Source organism: Carassius auratus, unplaced genomic scaffold (genome assembly GCF_003368295.1).
Source record: "Carassius auratus strain Wakin unplaced genomic scaffold, ASM336829v1 scaf_tig00033530, whole genome shotgun sequence".
Classification (NCBI taxonomy): Eukaryota; Metazoa; Chordata; class Actinopteri; order Cypriniformes; family Cyprinidae; genus Carassius; species Carassius auratus.
Window position 1 is genome coordinate 144834 of NW_020526086.1, and position 18978 is coordinate 163811.

Here is an 18978-nt window from a genome sequence, read left to right on the forward strand (position 1 = left end):
CGAACAGTGGGCGTGGTCTCAGGCTCCGCCTTCCAGGCCATGTCTCCGCCCCCTTACAGAGGCCCCACCCACTCGTCCTGTGAGTCCTACAAACTAATATGTATTGACACAGAAAAAATATAATTTTGCACTGAAACAATCAAAAGAAATACCTGGAGTAAATAACAATCCTCTTTCCCAAACGTCTCTTTAGTCTACAGAGTAGACACACAGTGTGTGAGCTGAGATCTGACACATCAGAGAATACGCTTGCAATAGCAAACTACTCCCATGCTATTTCTGCAGTTTGAGTATTTTCTATATTCACAAACAACCTGAACGACCTCCTATATTTAAACAAATGTGCAGTACATCAAAAAGTGCAGCATAAGCAGCATATTTATTTATGAGGTGACCTCAAAGGATTGAACATACAACACAGTGAAGCAGCATTATACCGTCTGAAACGTCTAGCATTGTACACTGCATACTATTTCACTTCATATATTCTAAATTACAGTGCCAGATACTTCCAAACAGTCAAATTTCCCCCAAGTAATATTTACAGTCTATTATAATGTTTATACAATATTTAAATTGATTTATTTTTATATTTTCAGTTTTAATTTACATTATTTATTTATTATTTATTAGTTTTTGTTTTTAAGTTTATGATTTGGTGATTTTTCATTAATATTTTTTCTTTTTTTAAGTTTCTATATAACTTATATTTCACACAGTAAAATGAACTTTTATTTTTTATATTATACGTTTTCAATAATTTTTTTTTGCAATTTTGTAATGCGCTCTTAATTTTTTTTAAAAGTTTCTATTTAGCTTTAATTCTATAAAATTATTAAAATTAACTTATTTTTCTATTATAAGTTTTTTTTCAATTTTGTTATTCGCTTTTGGCATTTTTTATTAATTGTTTTTAAATGTTTCTATTTAGCTTTAATTTATGCAATTTATAAATGAACTTTTATTTTTATATTTTCAGTTTTTATTTTAACTTTTTTTTATATATATATATAATTTTGTGATACCCTTTTGTCATTTTTATTAATTTTATTATAATTTTTTTGCATATATCTTTTTAACTTTAATTTATTTAAGTTTTATTCATTTCAGCACAAATTTTCTGATAGTTGCCAAGTCAACATTTCTAAACTTCAAATTTCATTTACAATCTAATATTTTTTATTTGATTTTACTTCAGATCTCTTTAAATTACCAAAATTTTACCAAAATATATATATATATTTTTACAATTTTAGTTAACTATAACCGTTGGTCTCCTCTCACAAACAGGAAGCAATCAAAACACCAAAGAGGAAGAGAGAAAATAATAAAATAAGGAAATAATGTTGAATTTTACAAACACATTTTTTTAAGAACAGAAAATAAATTAAATGCAACAACATTACTCTGTCCTCATTATTATCAGCTGAGGACAGAGTTGACCAACCTGTTAAACAGAGTGATGATCAGTGATGTTTATATTCACCTGCTTATCATCAAAAAACATCAACCCTGACATTATTCAGAGAGATATTAGAATATTAGATATTAGAAAGATAGAAATATATTAGAAATACAGAGTTCATTTTCTGGACAGGAACTGTTTTTTACTGCCAAACTAATTTATAAGTGATGCATATCATCATTTGCAATGCTTCAACACCAGATTATCGGACAAAATGTAAAACTTACTTGCTTTTGTGAAGGGCAGGGCACCCAGAGAGCACCAGAACTTACTGTAAAAAGGAGTAAAAGTAGGAAACACTTATTTATTCCACAACGCTCCGAAAATTGCAATTTTTACATAATAGCTCATATTCTTTAAACACAGATTGCAAAATGCCAATCATTAATTAATCACAACCATTATCCATTATTAAATTTGCACATGACCATGTACATCAGCTAAAGTTTTGTTGCAGGATAAACCATAAACTATAAATGCATTGTGGACTGTTAGCGCCCCCTGGAGGCAGTTCAATGTCAGTTCCGCTACAGAAGTAATACAGGGATATTTTATGAAAATTATGTATTTTGTAAAACATGTAAAACACTGCAGGTGAAAATGGTCATATTAAACATATATATCAGCATACCTAAAAGTCTTATGATGCTTTATCTGATTAAATTTGCACTTATTTTCATACCAATCTGAACACTGGATAAAGTCAGGTTAAAAATTCCTTTCATTTTGTTGACACATTAGAGGTTTTTATCACACTTTTTATCACTCTATAAATTAAAAAAAACAGTCTAAAAGCCAGAAAATAATGCATTTTCAAAATGTTTTCAGGAATAAAATGTTAAATATATATCAGGAGAATGGTATATGAACAAACCCCTCTATAAAAAGCATCAGAACATAGATAGAAATAACATGTGGTGTGTGTTTGTGTGTGTGTGTGTGTGTAAAACTGCAGCTGAAGTGGAGGGGAAAAAAATATTTTGAGAAAACTGTATGTAATCAGATGCAGGTACATAAAGTGCAATAAAATAATTTTTTAAAGGTGTATTTAGAATATTTTCTGTCCACAAGTCTAAAAAAAAATCTAATCTCAAAATTGACCAGTGCATGAAAAAACGTCTTGTTTTTTACGTCTCTATATGTTATTTCAGCTATCATGCATATATATATATATATATATATGCTTTACATTGTCCACACAAAACACTGCACTTGCACCAGACAATATCTTCTTAGAAAGTTCCAAGTCTGTTTGTGGTTTATCGCTGTGAAGCCTTTGGACGGTGTATTTCTGTATGTGCCAACAGATGACTCGATTTGAAGAAGCTCTTCCCACACTGAGCGCAGCGATGCGGTCGTTCTCCGGTATGAACCCGCTTGTGTGCTTTCAGGGATCCCGACTGGCTGTAACTCTTGTCACAGAGCGAACACGTGTACGGTCTTTCTCCAGAATGAATCTTCTGGTGCTCTTTCAAGTTGGTGGCTTTATTAAACGTCCGGCCGCAGTCTGGGCACACGTGAGGTCTCACGCCGCTATGCAACTTCTGGTGCACTTTAAAAGAGTCCAGCCTTGCAAAACTCTTTCCACATGAAGGACAGAAGTAAAGTCTTTTGTTTGCATGAGCTTGGAGGTGATATCTTAAAGCGGACGCAGATGGACATTTTTCGCCACATTGATCACAAGGCTTCACTTCAGCATGAGAGCGCAGGTGGCTGTTGAAATTGTGAGCCCAGTTAAAACTCCTTCCACACCGAGGGCAAATAAAGGGTTTTATGCCAGTGTGGATTCTGGAGTGGTTCTTCAAGCTGTCGTTACGTGTGAAACCACTTCCACATTGTTGACACACGAAGGGTTTCTCTCGAGCGTGAATTCGTATGTGATTATTCAGGTGTTCCTTTTGCGTGAAAGTCTTTGCACATTGAGAACAAGCGTATGGTTTCTCTCCAGTATGGACTCTCAGGTGCACATTCAGGCTGTATTTACGGGTGAAGCTCCTGTCGCAGTGCGGACACGTGTAGGGACGCTCTCCGGTGTGAATTCTGAGGTGACTAATGAGACTTCCTTTCTGTGTGAACCTCTTTTCACATTGAGGGCAGGCGAAGGGGGTTTTGGCTTCTGGTCTTTGGGAGAAATAATTTTCCTCTTCGTTAGGTTTTAAATGTTCCTCCTTCGCTTCCGTCAGGTCTAAGGATGAACATAGGAAATAAATCTTTACAAATGAAAATGTGAGGAAGAGGTCAAGTGTGAAAGCTTGTTTCTGTCAAAGGATTAAAAAAAAAATGACTACATTTACGAGTTTATACCTTACAATTCAGACTTTTTTTCTCGCAATTTATGAAAATAAACTTTTCTTCTCTAAATTGAGTTTATATCTGAGTACTGTGCATTTGCATTGGGTTTTAAAAGGGTAATTGTATTTTTTAATCAAACAATTGAAACTTTTTTAACATACGTTTATACCTCAATTTTATATAAATTATAAAATATAATTATTGTGAGAAAAACATTTGTGAGATGAAAAATCGCGATAACAATTTATTTTTTATTTTGTGGACTAAATGGGCTTCCATTGTCAGGCATTTATGGGAAGGAAGGTAATTGCTATAAAAGGTTATGTTTACAGAAATGCATTTCATTTACCTACCTTTATATTATTATTTGAAAGTTGCTATTATTTTATAACTACAGCCACCTTCATCAGTTGATCAGTCTTCAGTGAACAATGAAAATTAAAGAATGAACACCAACCTGTTTGTTCCTCAGTATCTTCATGATTCATTCTGGATGGTTCTGGATCACACATATCAATCTCCTCTTTAAAAATCTCCATCCTTATCATAATATGTCAGCCAGTTGTAAGAACTGCAGTTTTCATGCTGCTGCTGTGAACGCGTCCTCCAGTGTCGTGAACATCTGTCGTAGCGCGCATGCGCGTGACTCACTGAGCAGCAGCTGTTATTGGCTCGTCTTCCTCAAGGGGGCGCGGAAAGATAAAACTCCTTTGATGTGGATTCAAATCTCAAACATTACTTTTACTGAACTGAACTGGGGCAGTACCTTTACAAAAAAATAGAAAAATGAATAAACACTCAAATTTACCATTTAGGCACTAATATGTACACTAAAGTAATATGAACCATGTGGTAGGAGAAAATATGACACTACGCAGGCATATATTTTAAAAATACATTGGTTTACATGTGCTCCTTCAAAACCTACAAAAGAAATTAAATTCAAGTTTATTTATATAGCGCTTTTTATGATATAAATCATTGCAAAGAAAGTTTACAGAAAATTAAGTTTCTACAATATTTAGCAGTAGCTTATCAGTGGTGACTGTCAGTTTATGTGCATATGACAGAAATGTTTCAGAAGAAATTAATACAAGACGTAGGTTTTTTTATTTTGGAAAGCATACTTTGTAGATCATATTTGCTCACTGTGACACAGAATTAAAATCTTTATCAAACTGATCACAGTTAAACGACTTTCCTCTGTGAACGTGCAGATGATTTTTGAGACTATCTGTATTTGTGAAAGTCTTTTCACACTGATACGGTTTCTCTCCATTGTGTTTTTTTCTGATGCCTTTTAGTGGTGAGTAACTCTGTCCACACTGTGAGCAGGGGCACAGTCTAATAAACAAGCTAGAATCAGTGAAAACTGCATTTATCATCCAGTTTAGACCCACTACTTATTACTTCACAACTAACAAAACAGTCAAGAATGAAGAATCAAGAATGGACACCAACCTGTTTGTTCCTCAGTATCTTCATGATTCATTCTTCATGATTCTCCTCTTTAACAAGCTCCATCTTTAACAGATTTCAGCTGATGCTCCTGGAGTTTGTCCTGCTGTTGTAAGATGTTGTGAATATTCATCAGTGTTTAGAGGTGAATTGTTGTGGGAGGGGCTTCACTGATAATGGCCTGATACTGAGACCCATTAATAAAAAAAAAGGAGAAAAAAAGTGACATATTTAAGTAAAGCTGTATATTATCAGCATATAAACAGCTTTATAAGAAGAAATATAATCGTGATATAACCCAGAACTGTAATCTTTTGGATTTGTGTGGAAAACTATAGAACATTTTAGTGTATTCTGCCACCTACTGGATACTTACATGCACTAACGTTCCAAAGACTGAATCAGATTCTGAACGTTCTATTTTTTTTTTTGGAACTTTCAAAATTACAAAAATAGCAAGTTGTTGAGACATTTCACAATTTTAATATTATATATATATATATATATATATATATATATATATATATATATATATATATTAGAATAACAGGTTAAACATTATAATAAAGTACTGTAAGGGACTAGCACATTGCATAAAATCACACAAAAACAAAGTAGTTCTCAATGAAATTGTAGTTTTATTATTTTGTTATACAGAACCCTTACATGAGAAACAAGCAATTTCTCAACATCAAGTAAAAAAACAAAAAACATTCTTAATCATACTTAAAGTGGGCGTTAGAAATGTGTGTATTTAAAAATAAATATCCATCTGTTACAAATACAACTCAATATCACTTTTTTCTCACAGCTTCAAAATAAAACAACAAAACTGTCAGAGAACACACGGTCATTTTAACTTCAGGTTTGCTTTATCTAAATCTCACTATTATTATGATTATTGTTATTTATTTTTTGCTCACCGTGACACAGAACAACTATTTTCCATATCAGTCACCAGACTACATAAATGTTTGTAACTCTTTACACATTGAGTACAGTGGTATGGTTTCTCTCCAGTTTGAACCCGCTCATGTACATTCAGGTTTCCAGACGAGCGCTTTTAAGGTCTCTCTCTAGTATGAACTTTTAAGTGCATTTTTAATTTGGCAGCTGTAAAAAAGCTCTTTCCACACTCACAACAAACATGATCTCTCTCACCGGTGTGTATTTTCTGGTGCCGTTTACAGTAGTTCGCCAGTGTAAAACACTTTCCACAGTAAGAACACACATAAGGCTTCTCCTCTGAATGAATTGTCAGGTGTTTTTTTAAAAGTAATGAAGAAATAAACTTGTTACCACACTGATCACAGTTAAATGGCTTTTCTCCAGCGTGACAGAGCATATGATTTTTGAGACCTTCGGTACGTGCGAAACTCTTTCCACACTGAGTACAGTGGTATGGTTTCTCTCCAGTATGAACTCGCTCATGTGTTTTCAAGTGTGTGGACCGAATAAAACTCTTGTCACAGTAGGAGCACTTGTACGGTTTCTCTCCAGTATGAATTCTTAAATGCATTTTTAAATCAGCAGCTGTAGTGAAGCTCATCCCACACTCACAACACACATGATCTTTCTCACCGGTGTGTATTTTCTGGTGCCGTTTACAGTTGTTCAGCAGTGAAAAACACTTTCCACAGTAAGAACACACATAAGGCTTCCCATCTGTATGAACTTTCTGGTGTGCCTTTAGACGTGATAAAGAAATGAACTTTTTACCACAATGATCACAGTTAAAAGGCTTTTCTCCAGAGTGAATGTGCAGATGATAACGGAGACCTGATGCATCAGTGAAACTCTTTCCACACTGAGTGCATGTGTGTGGTTTCTCTCCAGTGTGGATCCTCGTGTGCGTCTTAAAGTTTCCTTTGTGTATGAAACTCTTTCCACACTGTGAGCAGGTGTGCAGCTGTTTGGCTTTTGTTCTTTGAGTTTTGAAGTTATGTTTCTCCTCCACTTCATTCACCTCATGTCTTTGCTGTTTTACTTCCATCTGGTCTGAAAAAAAGTTAGGATCAGTTTAAGAGAAACCTGATTTAACAGCAGAAAGCAACAGAGAATCTGTATCACATCTTAATTAAATTAGGTTTACATTCCAAAAAAGATTATAATTAAAAAAATGTGTTACATGAGAAAAGCATTAAATAGATACTGGAAAAAGTAGCTTTAGAAAAAGAAAAGTTTATTTTTGGGTTAACTATTCCTTTAATAGTATATATATATGTGTGTGTGTGTGGTGTGTGAATATTAAATGCATTTTTATATGAAACAATGCTCTAAATAAAGTAACACAGTGAATGCGATCTCTGAAGTGATCTTTAACAGACATCTTGCAGACGTAGGCAAGTGTGTTAACTGAGATACAATATAAATCAGGTAAAACCTCATATGCAGGGCAATGTTTGCCTCAATCGTTTTAATTTTAAGGGCATATAACTGCTTTTAATTGGCTATATCACGCAACGAGTTGTTTCACTGCATTATGAATCTCGTTCATCTTTCCATGATTTCCTGAAAAAGCGCAGAATTGAACTTTGTGTGCGCGTATGTCCATAAACTCAGGCTACGCACAACACGTGACAAAGTTACCACCAAAACTGTCAACAACGAAGAATCAAGAACGGACACCGACCTGTTTGTTCCTCAGTATCTTCATGTTTTATTCTGGATGCTTCTGGAACTGTTTTAATGCTATTGAATAAAAACAAACGATCCACTCGCAAGCCTCTGCTCATCATGACTGGACCTGCGTCTCGGGCCGATGACGTCACTTGCACGGAGGCATGTTGTACACGCCCCCGTCCCTTGACTCCGCCCACACGTCAAAACAGTGCCTCAGTGAGACGTGCAGAAAAGTGAAGCGCAAAGGAAAAATGGTATGGCAAGCTCAAACTAGACTGACACGCAAAATAAAAGCAGCGTTGCAAATAAATTAATAGATATGACCATGGAAAATATGTATTGCAAAATCATTGCTTTTGCGCTGTTTCATTTATGTTTTGTAATTTTCGTTTGCAAAACTTTATTTTCTTTTGTATAAACGTATTTTTTTTTTTTTGCGTATATATACGGCGTTAAATTGACTCCTTAGACATGCACTAATTTTCACACTATTGGAAATTAATGCAATGAACTTAGCCCGAACAGTTTTCAGATTCTGATCATTCTTTCAGATTCTCATATTTTTATATTTCAGTCGATTTCTTTTATTTATTCTTAGGATGATCTTCTTTTACATTGTGTGGTAGTCAATGCACCAACTGGAGTGTAGAGCACTGTGTTTGGAAAAAAGAGAATAAATTACCCAAAACCTTTTACTCTGACCTGATTTTGATTTAATTTATAAGTGCATTACACACTTTCACCTTTTTAGACGTTATGTAGGAGAACCGCAAACAATCAGCACAAAGAATATCAATTAAGATCAATAGATTTAGATATTGTCCATAATCTTACACCTAGAAACAGGGTCATCATATTTAAATGAGCTCCTGAAAAGCCTCTTTGTCTCCTAAAATTCCCTGTTTTCACCTCATTCATTATGATGATGATGCCTGAGATCTTTTGCAAATTGGGAAATCAAGCATTTCTATGGGTGTCAACATGCTGCGATACTCTCTGCCAACATATTAGGGCCTGAATAATAATATAATGCATTTAATTAAATTAGTAGGCTATTTAAACTTTAAGCGCTGACACAAATTCTCTCACGTGCCGGCCAGAGATATACTGTATTTGGTAAAAACATTCCACAAACCCTCCTTCATTCAAGATTATTAACCGCTTCATTTGGCAACATATAAGTAAATCACATCTCTGGACCGAGCAAATATACTATCGTCATATGAATCAGTGAACCTACTAGTATTTCATTATTCAATGCATTGGTTGACAACGAATCAAAAAGCATTACAAGACATTTCAATTAATAAAAAAAATCAAATACTCAACAATGGTCTTTCTTTATATTCTCACAAACATAGATCACTTTGTTGAACACAATAAAGCTCTTCCCAGACTCACAGCAAGATGTTGTTTCTGTTTTATTTTTCATAAATTCTACACTTAGCAAATTGTAAATGACATGAATATATCTATTTTTTAAGGAAGACCTATATAGCACCCAAATTTGATTTTTAACAAACATTTTATTCACACTCTTAAGAACTGACTGAAGTTCCACTCTTAAGTCTTTCTATAGTTCTAAAACTTTAGAGCGCCACATTCTTAAAATTAAATTGATATATTGTTCCTGAAAGGCAAACTCTACTTTATATCAGACAATTTACTTGACTGTATTTGTCATGAAAATTAATGTTGCTCATTTGGAGTGTTTTCTTATATGAGTCACAAGAGTCACTGACTGAGTAAAACTCTTTCCAATTCTCTACAGAATGAACTTGCTCATGTTTTTTCAGACTTCCAGACTGAATGAAACTCTTGTCACAATATGAGCACTTGTAAGGTTTCTCTCTAGTGTGAACTCGCTCATGTACTTTCAGGTTTCCAGACTGAATGAAGCTCTTGTCACAATAGGAGCATTTGTAAGCTTTCTCTCCAGTATGAATCCTTTGGTGCCGTTCAAGATGATCAGTTCTAGTAAAGCTCTTTCCACACTCAAAACACATGTGATCTCTCACTCCATTATGTGTTTTCTGGTGCTGTTTATAACTGAGCAGATGTGAAAAACTCTTTCCACAGCAAGAACACACATGAGGCTTCTCATCTGAATGAACAATCAGGTGTGCTTTTAGCCTTGATGATAAAAGAAAGTTTTTACCACACTGATCACAGGTAAAAGGCTTTTCTCCAGAGTGGATGCGCAGATGACAACTGAGACCTGATACTGCAGTAAAACTCTTTCCACACTGAGGGCATGTGTATGGTTTCTCGCCAGTGTGGATCCTCGTGTGCGTCTTAAGGCTTCTTTTGTGTCTGAAACTCTTTCCACACTGAGAGCAGGTGTGAAGCGGTTTGTTTTTTTTTCTTGAAGTTTTGATTTTACAATGCTCCTCCTCCACTCCACTTTGCTGTTTTACTTCCATCCAGTCTAAAATAAACAAAAGATGTGGTTAAAATCAGTTAAAGTGAAAACAATTTAATAGCAGAAACCAAAAAGAGGTCACATTTATCTGTGGGTATCAAGTATCAGATCTTTGATGTGTCAAAGGTTAGATCATTCCTTGTTATTGAAATTAAAATGTGCATATGATCATTTAGATGATAATTTATCAGTCCTATTGCTCATTATTTCACAGCCACTTAATCTTTGTAACAGAAGCTTTAATGTCTGTCAGCAGTCAACAATGAAGAATCAAGAATGGACACAAACCTGTTTGTTCCTCAGTATCTTCATGTTTTATTCTGGATGGTTCTGGATCATTCATGTCATCAACCTCCTCTTCAGCTTCTTCTCCAGTCCTGTAGGATCAAGTGAATAACCCTCACCTTTTTAACCCAAGCACAAACTCCGCCCACCACAAATTCTGAAGATTTCATTGGTTGTTTCAATCACAGTCATCATCTACACAACACTGAAACAAATCCAGTACAAACCTGTGACCTTATAGTTTCATTTTTTTGTGTCAGATCAAACAAATTTCAGAAACATCCCCGACTCAAATTTTTGGTTTTGTTGCATGGCAAAACATATATATGAAAGACAAAATTTTTAATGTCAAGGATATTTACTGAGTTATCCATTATTTTGTAGAGCAGAGTCAAAATGATAATTTTCATGTGAAATTTGGAGCCAAATTACAGGGTAAAATACTACTTTAGAAAGATGGCAGCATCATTGTTTTATTTTGGCACAAATCTTTTTCATTCTATTAGTACAATCTGTTGACTTCAGCAATACTTGTTCCATTGTGACAGTTCAAGAATGTGAATACAATATTTATGTTTTTATTTTTCCACGAAGTTTTGCACTCCTGTATCTCAAAATTTTTAAGATATCTCAATAGCCTTTTATGTGGCTAATGGTTCTTAAAAAAACATTTCTTTCAATATTCTAATTTTTTAATGACATCCTTCAATTCTAGAGATGTGGAGATATTAAATTGTTAATTTTTCATTGTTCAGAGAACAAATGTGGGTCACTTTGCATAGCTGATAACTTTTTGTTTGAAAGAGTAATATCTGAAGAAGATATAATATTGAAACTAGAAATGTATCTTCTTTTATTGATGAATTCTTTTGTTGGCAGGTGACTGAGTGATTGAGTTGACCAATGAAATCGGTGGAAAAGAACACACACACACACACACAAAAAACCAAAGCGTTAAATATAATATATAATATATAATTGGTCTGAACAAAACAGGCAGACAGATGAATTAAAATACTAATTTATTCTATCTTTTTATATTTCAAAAACATGCAGGAATGGTTTCTGTAGTCTCTCATAGTACTTTAAAAACCTTTACCTGAGGGGAAAAAAGCTTAAAAACACACATCAGTAGGTGATTATCACATGAAGTGTTGATCCTGTAGTTTGTCTCAGTCTGTTGACACACAATGAAATTATCTAAATGTGACAATTTACAGAAGATCTCAGACATCATCATAATGAATGAGGTGAAAACAGGGTGCTATTGTCTTTTCAGCAGCTCAGTTAAACATGACGACTCTGTTTCTGTTAGTAGGCTGATGATACATGGGGCAACTTTTAGAGCAATGTGGCCCTCTTTGATAAACTGAATATTTATCACAGCATGTGTCTGATTTCAGCTGCTACACCTGGAGTTTCTTCTAATAGTTGCAGGGCCGTTAGCTGGGGCTTGCGGGGGCCCCATTGCAGGTTGTACCTGTGGGCCCTGTTCGAAATCATGTAAATAGCACAAATCAATAAATGGAACAAAGGCGCAATTTAACAACTTAAACAATGTTAAATATGTTTTTAGGGTGTTCAAGGTGCATAGTTCTCACTGTGTAAATTAAATATAGATTAATTATTGTTAAAACTACAAAATAATTCATTCAAGAGCAGTAAGTGATTTTCTGTCTTATATTTTCTAGAATTAACATTAAGGACATCGACAGCAGCTAGTGAATTAGGTGCGGTCACTTTAAGAGACAATGCACCCAGCATAATGATACACATCCGATTTCTTTCTCAACTGTTTACGTTCACTTTGTCATGTATGGTGATACAATAAGCACAGAAGCTTTAATGTCTGTCAGCAGTCAACAATGAAGAATCAAGAATGGACACAAACCTGTTTGTTCCTCAGTATCTTCATGTTTTATTCTGGATGGTTCTGGATCATTCATGTCATCAACCTCCTCTTCAGCTTCTTCTCCAGTCCTGTAGGATCAAGTGAATAACCCTCACCTTTTTAACCCAAGCACAAACTCTGCCCACCACAAATTCTGAAGATTTCATTGGTTGTTTCAATCACAGTGATATTCTACACAACACTGAAACAAATCCAGTACAAACCTGTGACCTTATAGTTTCATTTTTTTGTGTCAGATCAAACAAATTTCAGAAACATCCCCAACTCAAATTTTTGGTTTTGTTGCATGGCAAAACATACATATGAAAGACAAAATTTTTAATGTCAAGGATATTTACTGAGTTATCCATTATTTTGTAGAGCAGAGTCAAAATGATAATTTTCATGTGAAATTTGGAGCCAAATTACAGGGTAAAAACTACTTTAGAAAGATGGCAGCATCGTTTTATTTTGGCACAAATATTTTTCATTCTATTAGTACAATCTGTTGACTTCAGCAATACTTGTTCCATTGTGACAGTTCAAGAATGTGAATACAATTTTTATGTTTTTATTTTTCCACGAAGTTTTGCACTCCTGTATCTCAAAATTTTTAAGATATCTCAATAGCCTTTTATGTGGCTAATGGTTCTTAAAAAAACATTTCTTTCAATATTCAAATTTTTTAATGACATCCTTCAATTCTAGAGATGTGGAGATATGAAATTGTTAAATTTTCATTGTTCAGAGAACAAATGTGGGTCACTTTGCATAGCTGATAACTTTTTGTTTGAAAGAGTAATATCTGAAGAAGATATAATATTGGAACTAGAAATGTATCTTCTTTTATTGATGAATTCTTTTGTTGGCAGGTGACTGAGTGATTGAGTTGACCAATGAAATCGGTGGAAAAGAACACACACACACACAAAAACCAAAGCGTTAAATATAATGTATAATATATAATTGGTCTGAACAAAACAGGCAGACAGATGAATTAAAATACTAATTTATTCTATCTTTTTATATTTCAAAAACATGCAGGAATGGTTTCTGTAGTCTCTCATAGTACTTTAAAAACCTTTACCTGAGGGGAAAAAAGCTTAAAAACACACATCAGTAGGTGATTATCACATGAAGTGTTGATCCTGTAGTTTTTCTCAGTCTGTTGACACACAATGAAATTATCTAAATGTGACAATTTACAGAAGATCTCAGACATCATCATAATGAATGAGGTGAAAACAGGGAACTATTGTCTTTTCAGCAGCTCAGTTAAACATGACGACTCTGTTTCTGTTAGTAGGCTGATGATACATGGGGCAACTTTTAGAGCAATGTGGCCCTCTTTGATAAACTGAATATTTATCACAGCATGTGTCTGATTTCAGCTGCTACACCTGGAGTTTCTTCTAATAGTTGCAGGGCCGTTAGCTGGGGCTTGCGGGGCCCCATTGCAGGTTGTACCTGTGGGCCCTGTTCGAAATCATGTAAATAGCACAAATCAATAAATGGAACAAAGGCGCAATTTAACAACTTAAACAATGTTAAACATGTTTTTAGGGTGTTCAAGGTGCATAGTTCTCACTGTGTAAATTAAATATAGATTAATTATTGTTAAAACTACAAAATAATTCATTCAAGAGCAGTAAGTGATTTTCTGTCTTATATTTTCTAGAATTAACATTAAGGACATCGACAGCAGCTAGTGAATTAGGTGCGGTCACTTTAAGAGACAATGCACCCAGAATAATGATACACATCCGATTTCTTTCTCAACTGTTTACATTCACTTTGTCATGTATGGTGATACAATAAGCACGGGAGAGATCCAAATGCAGTAAAACAGGTTAATTTGAGGGGCAATCCAAAATAATAAACAGTCCAGGCCGGGTCAAAACCAGAAGATCCAAAACATAAACACAAACAAAAACACACGGGAAAGTAACATCCATACGACAGGGACTCCATGACAAAGACTCAAACAGACCGGGTATAAATACACAGAAGGATAATGGGGAAACAGGAGACAGGTGAGGAACATTCAATTAACAAAACAAGGAAGAAGGTGACCAAATAAGGGAACAGGAAGTGATAAGATGACAGACACCGTGGGAACGGAGGACACCTAGTGGACACCCAGGGAACACAACCCAGACACTGTGACAGAACCCCCCCTCTACAGAGCGGCTTCCAGACGCTCCACGATAGACAACACAGAGACCAGGAGGGAGGCGGACAGGTGGAGGCTCAGGGGGAGGGACGGAGGGCCAGAATAACCGAGGGGAACAGGGACAGGAGTGAAGACACAAAACAAGAAACAAACAGTAAAATGAAACCCCCCCAGGGCGGAGCAGAAGACCACCATATCCGTGTGGTCAGAGCGTTTGAAGCCGGAGTCCCCCTGGGCGGAGCAGCAGACCACCCAGTGACTTGACTTGTCTCTGGAAGGTCCCCGGTGACTAGCCCTGACTCTGGAAGGTCCCTGGTGACTAGCCCTGACTCTGGAAGGTCCCCGGTGACAAGCCCTGACTCTGGAAGGTCATCGGTGACTGGCCCTGACTCTGGAGGGTCATCGGTGACTGGCCCTGGCTCTGGAGGATCATCGTACTCCTGACTCTTACTCCTGAGGGTCCACTGGCACCTGACTCGACTCCTGAGAGTCCATTGTAACCTGACTCGACTCCAGATAGTCCACTAGACTCTGGACTGTCTGTGAAGACCTGAGGCGCCTCGGCTTCGGGCACTGTTTCTGGAACGGTCTCGGGCACTGCCTCGGTCATGGCATCGGGAGCGGCCTCGAGCACTGCATCGGGAATGGCCTCGGGCACCACCTCGGTAACGTCCTTGGGAGCGGTCTCGGGCACCGCATCGGGAACGGCCTCGGGCACCGCCTCGGCCTCCGGAATGGCAACAGACACTGCCTTGGCATCGGGAACCACCTCGGACTCCGGAACATCATCGGGCACCGACTCGGCCTCCAGAACAGCATCGGGCACCGCCTCGGCCTCCAGAACAGCATCGGGCACCGCCTCGGCATCGGGCACCGCCTCGGCCTCCGGAACAGCATCGGGCACCGCCTCGGCATCGGGTACTGCCTCGACCTCCGGAACAGCATCAGGCACCACCTCGGCCTCCGGAACAGCATCGGGCACCACCTCGGCCTCTGGAATAGCCTCGGGCACCGCCTCAACAGCATCGGGCACCACCTCGGCCTCTGGAACAGCATCGGGCACCACCTCGGCCTCTGGAACAGCATTGGGCACCGCCTCGGCGACGGCAGCGGTCCGCTCGGGAACGTCCTCCTGGACGGCAGTGGCCCGCTCGGGAACGTCCTCCTAGACGGCAGCGGCCTGCTCGGGAACGTCCTCCTGGACGGCAGCGGCCCGCTCAGGAACGTCCTCCTGGACGGCAGCGGCCCGCTCGGAAACGTCCTCCGGGACGACAGTGGGCTGCTCGGGAACGTCCTCCGGGCTTTGAGGAACGGTAGACGCCTGTTTCCTCCTCCTCCGTCCTCTATGATGGCGAGTCGGTGGCCCCTTGTCTGGAGACTCAGGTGTTGAATCGGCCATCTTGTGCTGTGGCTCTGGGTTGGCGGCCATCTTGTGCTGAGGCGCTGGCTCAGCAGCCATGCATGAACCGTCTTGGGAACCTCTAGGATCCTAGATAGCATCTCGAAGTAGTCGAGAAGGGTGTCAGCGGCCATCTTGGGCGTTGGTGCTGAGCTGGCAGCCATCTTGCACTGTGGGGTGAGGCTGGCTTCCATTTTGCCTCGTGGTGCGAGGTTGGTGGTCATGCACTGCAGCGGTGCTGGGTCGGCGGCCATCTTGTGCTGTGCTTCCTCTCGCCCACCTCCTCCTCGGCGACCTCCCCTGGTCCCGCGAAACACGACCAGGTGGGTTCCCTCAAAGCGATCGCCTCTCTCCCGCTCGGTGGCTGGGGAAGAAGCGTGAACCGGCATACCGCTGGATCTCTGCTTGATGGAGTCCTTCTGTCACGTACGGTGATACAATAAGCACGGGAGAGATCCAAATGCAGTAAAACAGGTTTATTTGAGGGGCAATCCAAAAGAATAAACAGTCCAGGCCGGGTCAAAACCAGAAGATCCAAAACATAAACACAAACAAAAACACACGGGAAAAGCAGACTCAGGAAAGTAACATCCATACGACAAGGACTCCATGACAAAGACTCAAACAGACCGGGTATAAATACACAGAAGGATAATGGGGAAACAGGAGACAGGTGAGGAGCAATCAATTAACAGAACAAGGAGGAAGGTGACCAAATAAGGGAACAGGAAGTGATAAGATGACAGACACCGTGGGAACGGAGGACACCTAGTGGACACCTAGGGAACACAACCCAGACACTGTGACACACTTAAGACATAAGTAACAGTTTTTTGAAGATACATGCCAAGACATAATTGAAGGAAAAACAATTCTTGCACTTGAACAGACGGGTGCTGAATTAAGCTCTTTCACAATGGTTTGATACTCAGTTGAGTTTTTTCCCATCTGTCACATCTGTCAAAATTATCCATCTTCCAAATCAAAAATCTGGTGATTGTGATCGGGGATAATGAGTAGTGTGTGTGGAAGGACCCGGCGCATCCGTGACAGTACCCAACCCCCCCCACCGCTGTGATCCGTGACGTCGAGAATTGCAACCTCTGGGTCTGGGTGCAGGTTTATCAGGATGTGTGTGGTGAAAGTTTTGCAGGAGCTCTTGGTCGAGGATATCGTTTCTAGGTACCCAAGATCGCTCTGTGTGACCAAAGCCCTCCCAGTCCACCAGGTACTCCAGCCGCCCGCCTCAACGTCTGTAATCCAGTAATTGTTGGACGGTGTAGATGGTATTTTCCTCTTCGAGGGGGGGGGGGGGGGGGGGGGGGGTTCCTCATCAGGTCCTGTGGGGGAAACAGGAGAGGTGACAGGTGGATAAAATGGTTTAAACTGGGAAACATGAAGCTGGAAGGCTACCGGATTGAACTCCTTTATGATGACGAATGGACCAATAAACTTGGGACTCAGCTTCCAGCAAGGCAGATGGAGCCGGATGTTTTGTGCCTGGAGGTGGTGGTGTGCTGAGTCCCAGACCCTCTTGCTCTCTCGGAACCAGTGTTGAACAGATGGTACTTCGCTTGGCTCTTCGGTCCACGGGAACATGGGAGGCTGGTAACCAAGCACGCACTGGAATGGGGTGAAGCTGGTGGTCTGTTGGCGGGGAGAATTCTGTGTGTACTCAGACCAGGGTAGGAACTGGCTCCAAGAGTTCTGGTGGTCATGGCAGAAGGTTCGGAGGAAGCGACTCAAATCCTGGATTTTTCATTCTGTCTGGCTGTTTGTTTGAGGGTGATAACCTGATGACAGACTAATGGTTACATTCAGAAGCTTGAAGAACGATTTACACACAGGAGATAAATTGTGGACCCCGATCCGAAACAATATCCTCTGGAAGGCAAAAATACCTGAATACATGTTGAAACAGAAGTTCTGCACTCTCCATGGCAGTCGGCAGTGCTTTGAAGGGTATTAATCTCAACATCTTTGAAAATCGCTCACCACTACAATATGCAGGTATTACCTTGTGAAGTGGGCAAATCCTGTGGCGAAATCCACTCTGAGATGAGACCATGGACGACAGGGAACAGGAAGAGCACAGTTTTCCCGTGGGGCAGATGTTTTTGTGTATTTGCCATGGCACACTCCTTACACCCCCTCACAAACCTTCTGATGTCCTCTGCCATGTTGGGCCACCAGAAGCGATGTTTTAGCAGCAAGAGGGTTTGTTGGATGCCGGGATCACCAGTGCCTGGAGAGACTTGAGATTTGGTAATAAGTTGTGTCAGTTGATGCAAGGGTACATCCTTTAATCCAGCTGGACAACCCAACGGAGCGTTCGGCGTATAGGGAATGATATCATCTCCACTCCACTCGATGAGGCAGACAAAAACCTTTGCAGGTAGGATGGTTTCAGGAGGCGCGGTGTCTTCCTCTGAAGATTACAGTCTTGACAATGCATCTGCCTTACAATTTTTTTTTACCAGGACGATATGAGATGGTGAAATCAAAACGAGTAAAAAAGAGGGCCCACCTGGCTTGTCAGGGATTCAATCTTTTTGCCTCACGCAGATACTGGAGGTTCTTGTGGTCTGTTAATACTGTGAATGGATGACGCGCCCCCTCAAGGCAATGGCGCCACTCCTCGAGAGCCAGTTTGATCGCTAGTAGCTCTTGATTCCCGATATTGTAGTTCTTCTCTGCCGGTCTGAACTTTTAAGAGTAATAAGCACATGGATGGAGACAAGCCGGGTTCCCCTGCTGCTGGGATAGGACGGCTCCGACACCTGTAGAAGAAGCGTCTACCTCCACAGTAAAAGGTTTGTTTGGATCTGGATGAATGAGGACGGGCGCCTCGCAGAATTTCTCTTCAGCGTGTTAAATGCTACATCTGCTTCACCATTCCAGGTTAACTTTCTGGGTTAACCAGACATCAGTGGAGATGCGATGACACTGAAGTTGTTGATGAATCTACGAT

General features: G+C 39.2%; 1 protein-coding gene and 2 pseudogenes across 1 annotated transcript; all 3 read right to left on the minus strand.

The window, feature by feature from the left end:
• Positions 1-2664: 2664 nt before the first annotated feature.
• LOC113081254 (gastrula zinc finger protein XlCGF8.2DB-like) lies at positions 2665-4511 on the minus strand. The gene is made up of 2 exons (XM_026253326.1): positions 4215-4511; positions 2665-3650 (listed from the first exon to the last, which is right to left on the minus strand). Exons 1-2 carry the CDS (start codon positions 4303-4305, stop codon positions 2725-2727), a joined length of 1017 nt encoding a protein of 338 aa, XP_026109111.1. The 5' UTR covers positions 4306-4511; the 3' UTR covers positions 2665-2724.
• A 1459-nt stretch (positions 4512-5970) lies between these two features.
• LOC113081252 (zinc finger protein 239-like) lies at positions 5971-7960 on the minus strand (annotated as a pseudogene).
• A 1526-nt stretch (positions 7961-9486) lies between these two features.
• LOC113081242 (zinc finger protein 493-like) overlaps positions 9487-18978 on the minus strand; it is a 41617-nt pseudogene continuing 32125 nt past the window's right edge.

Coding starts and splice junctions, on each gene's coding strand:
- LOC113081254 (XM_026253326.1), bottom strand. CDS start 4,305: ATGATAAGGATGGAGATTTTTAAAGAGGAGATTGATATGTGTGATCCA. Junction 3,651..4,214: donor AGATACTGAGGAACAAACAG/GTTGGTGTTCAT, acceptor GTTCATCCTTAG/ACCTGACGGAAGCGAAGGAG.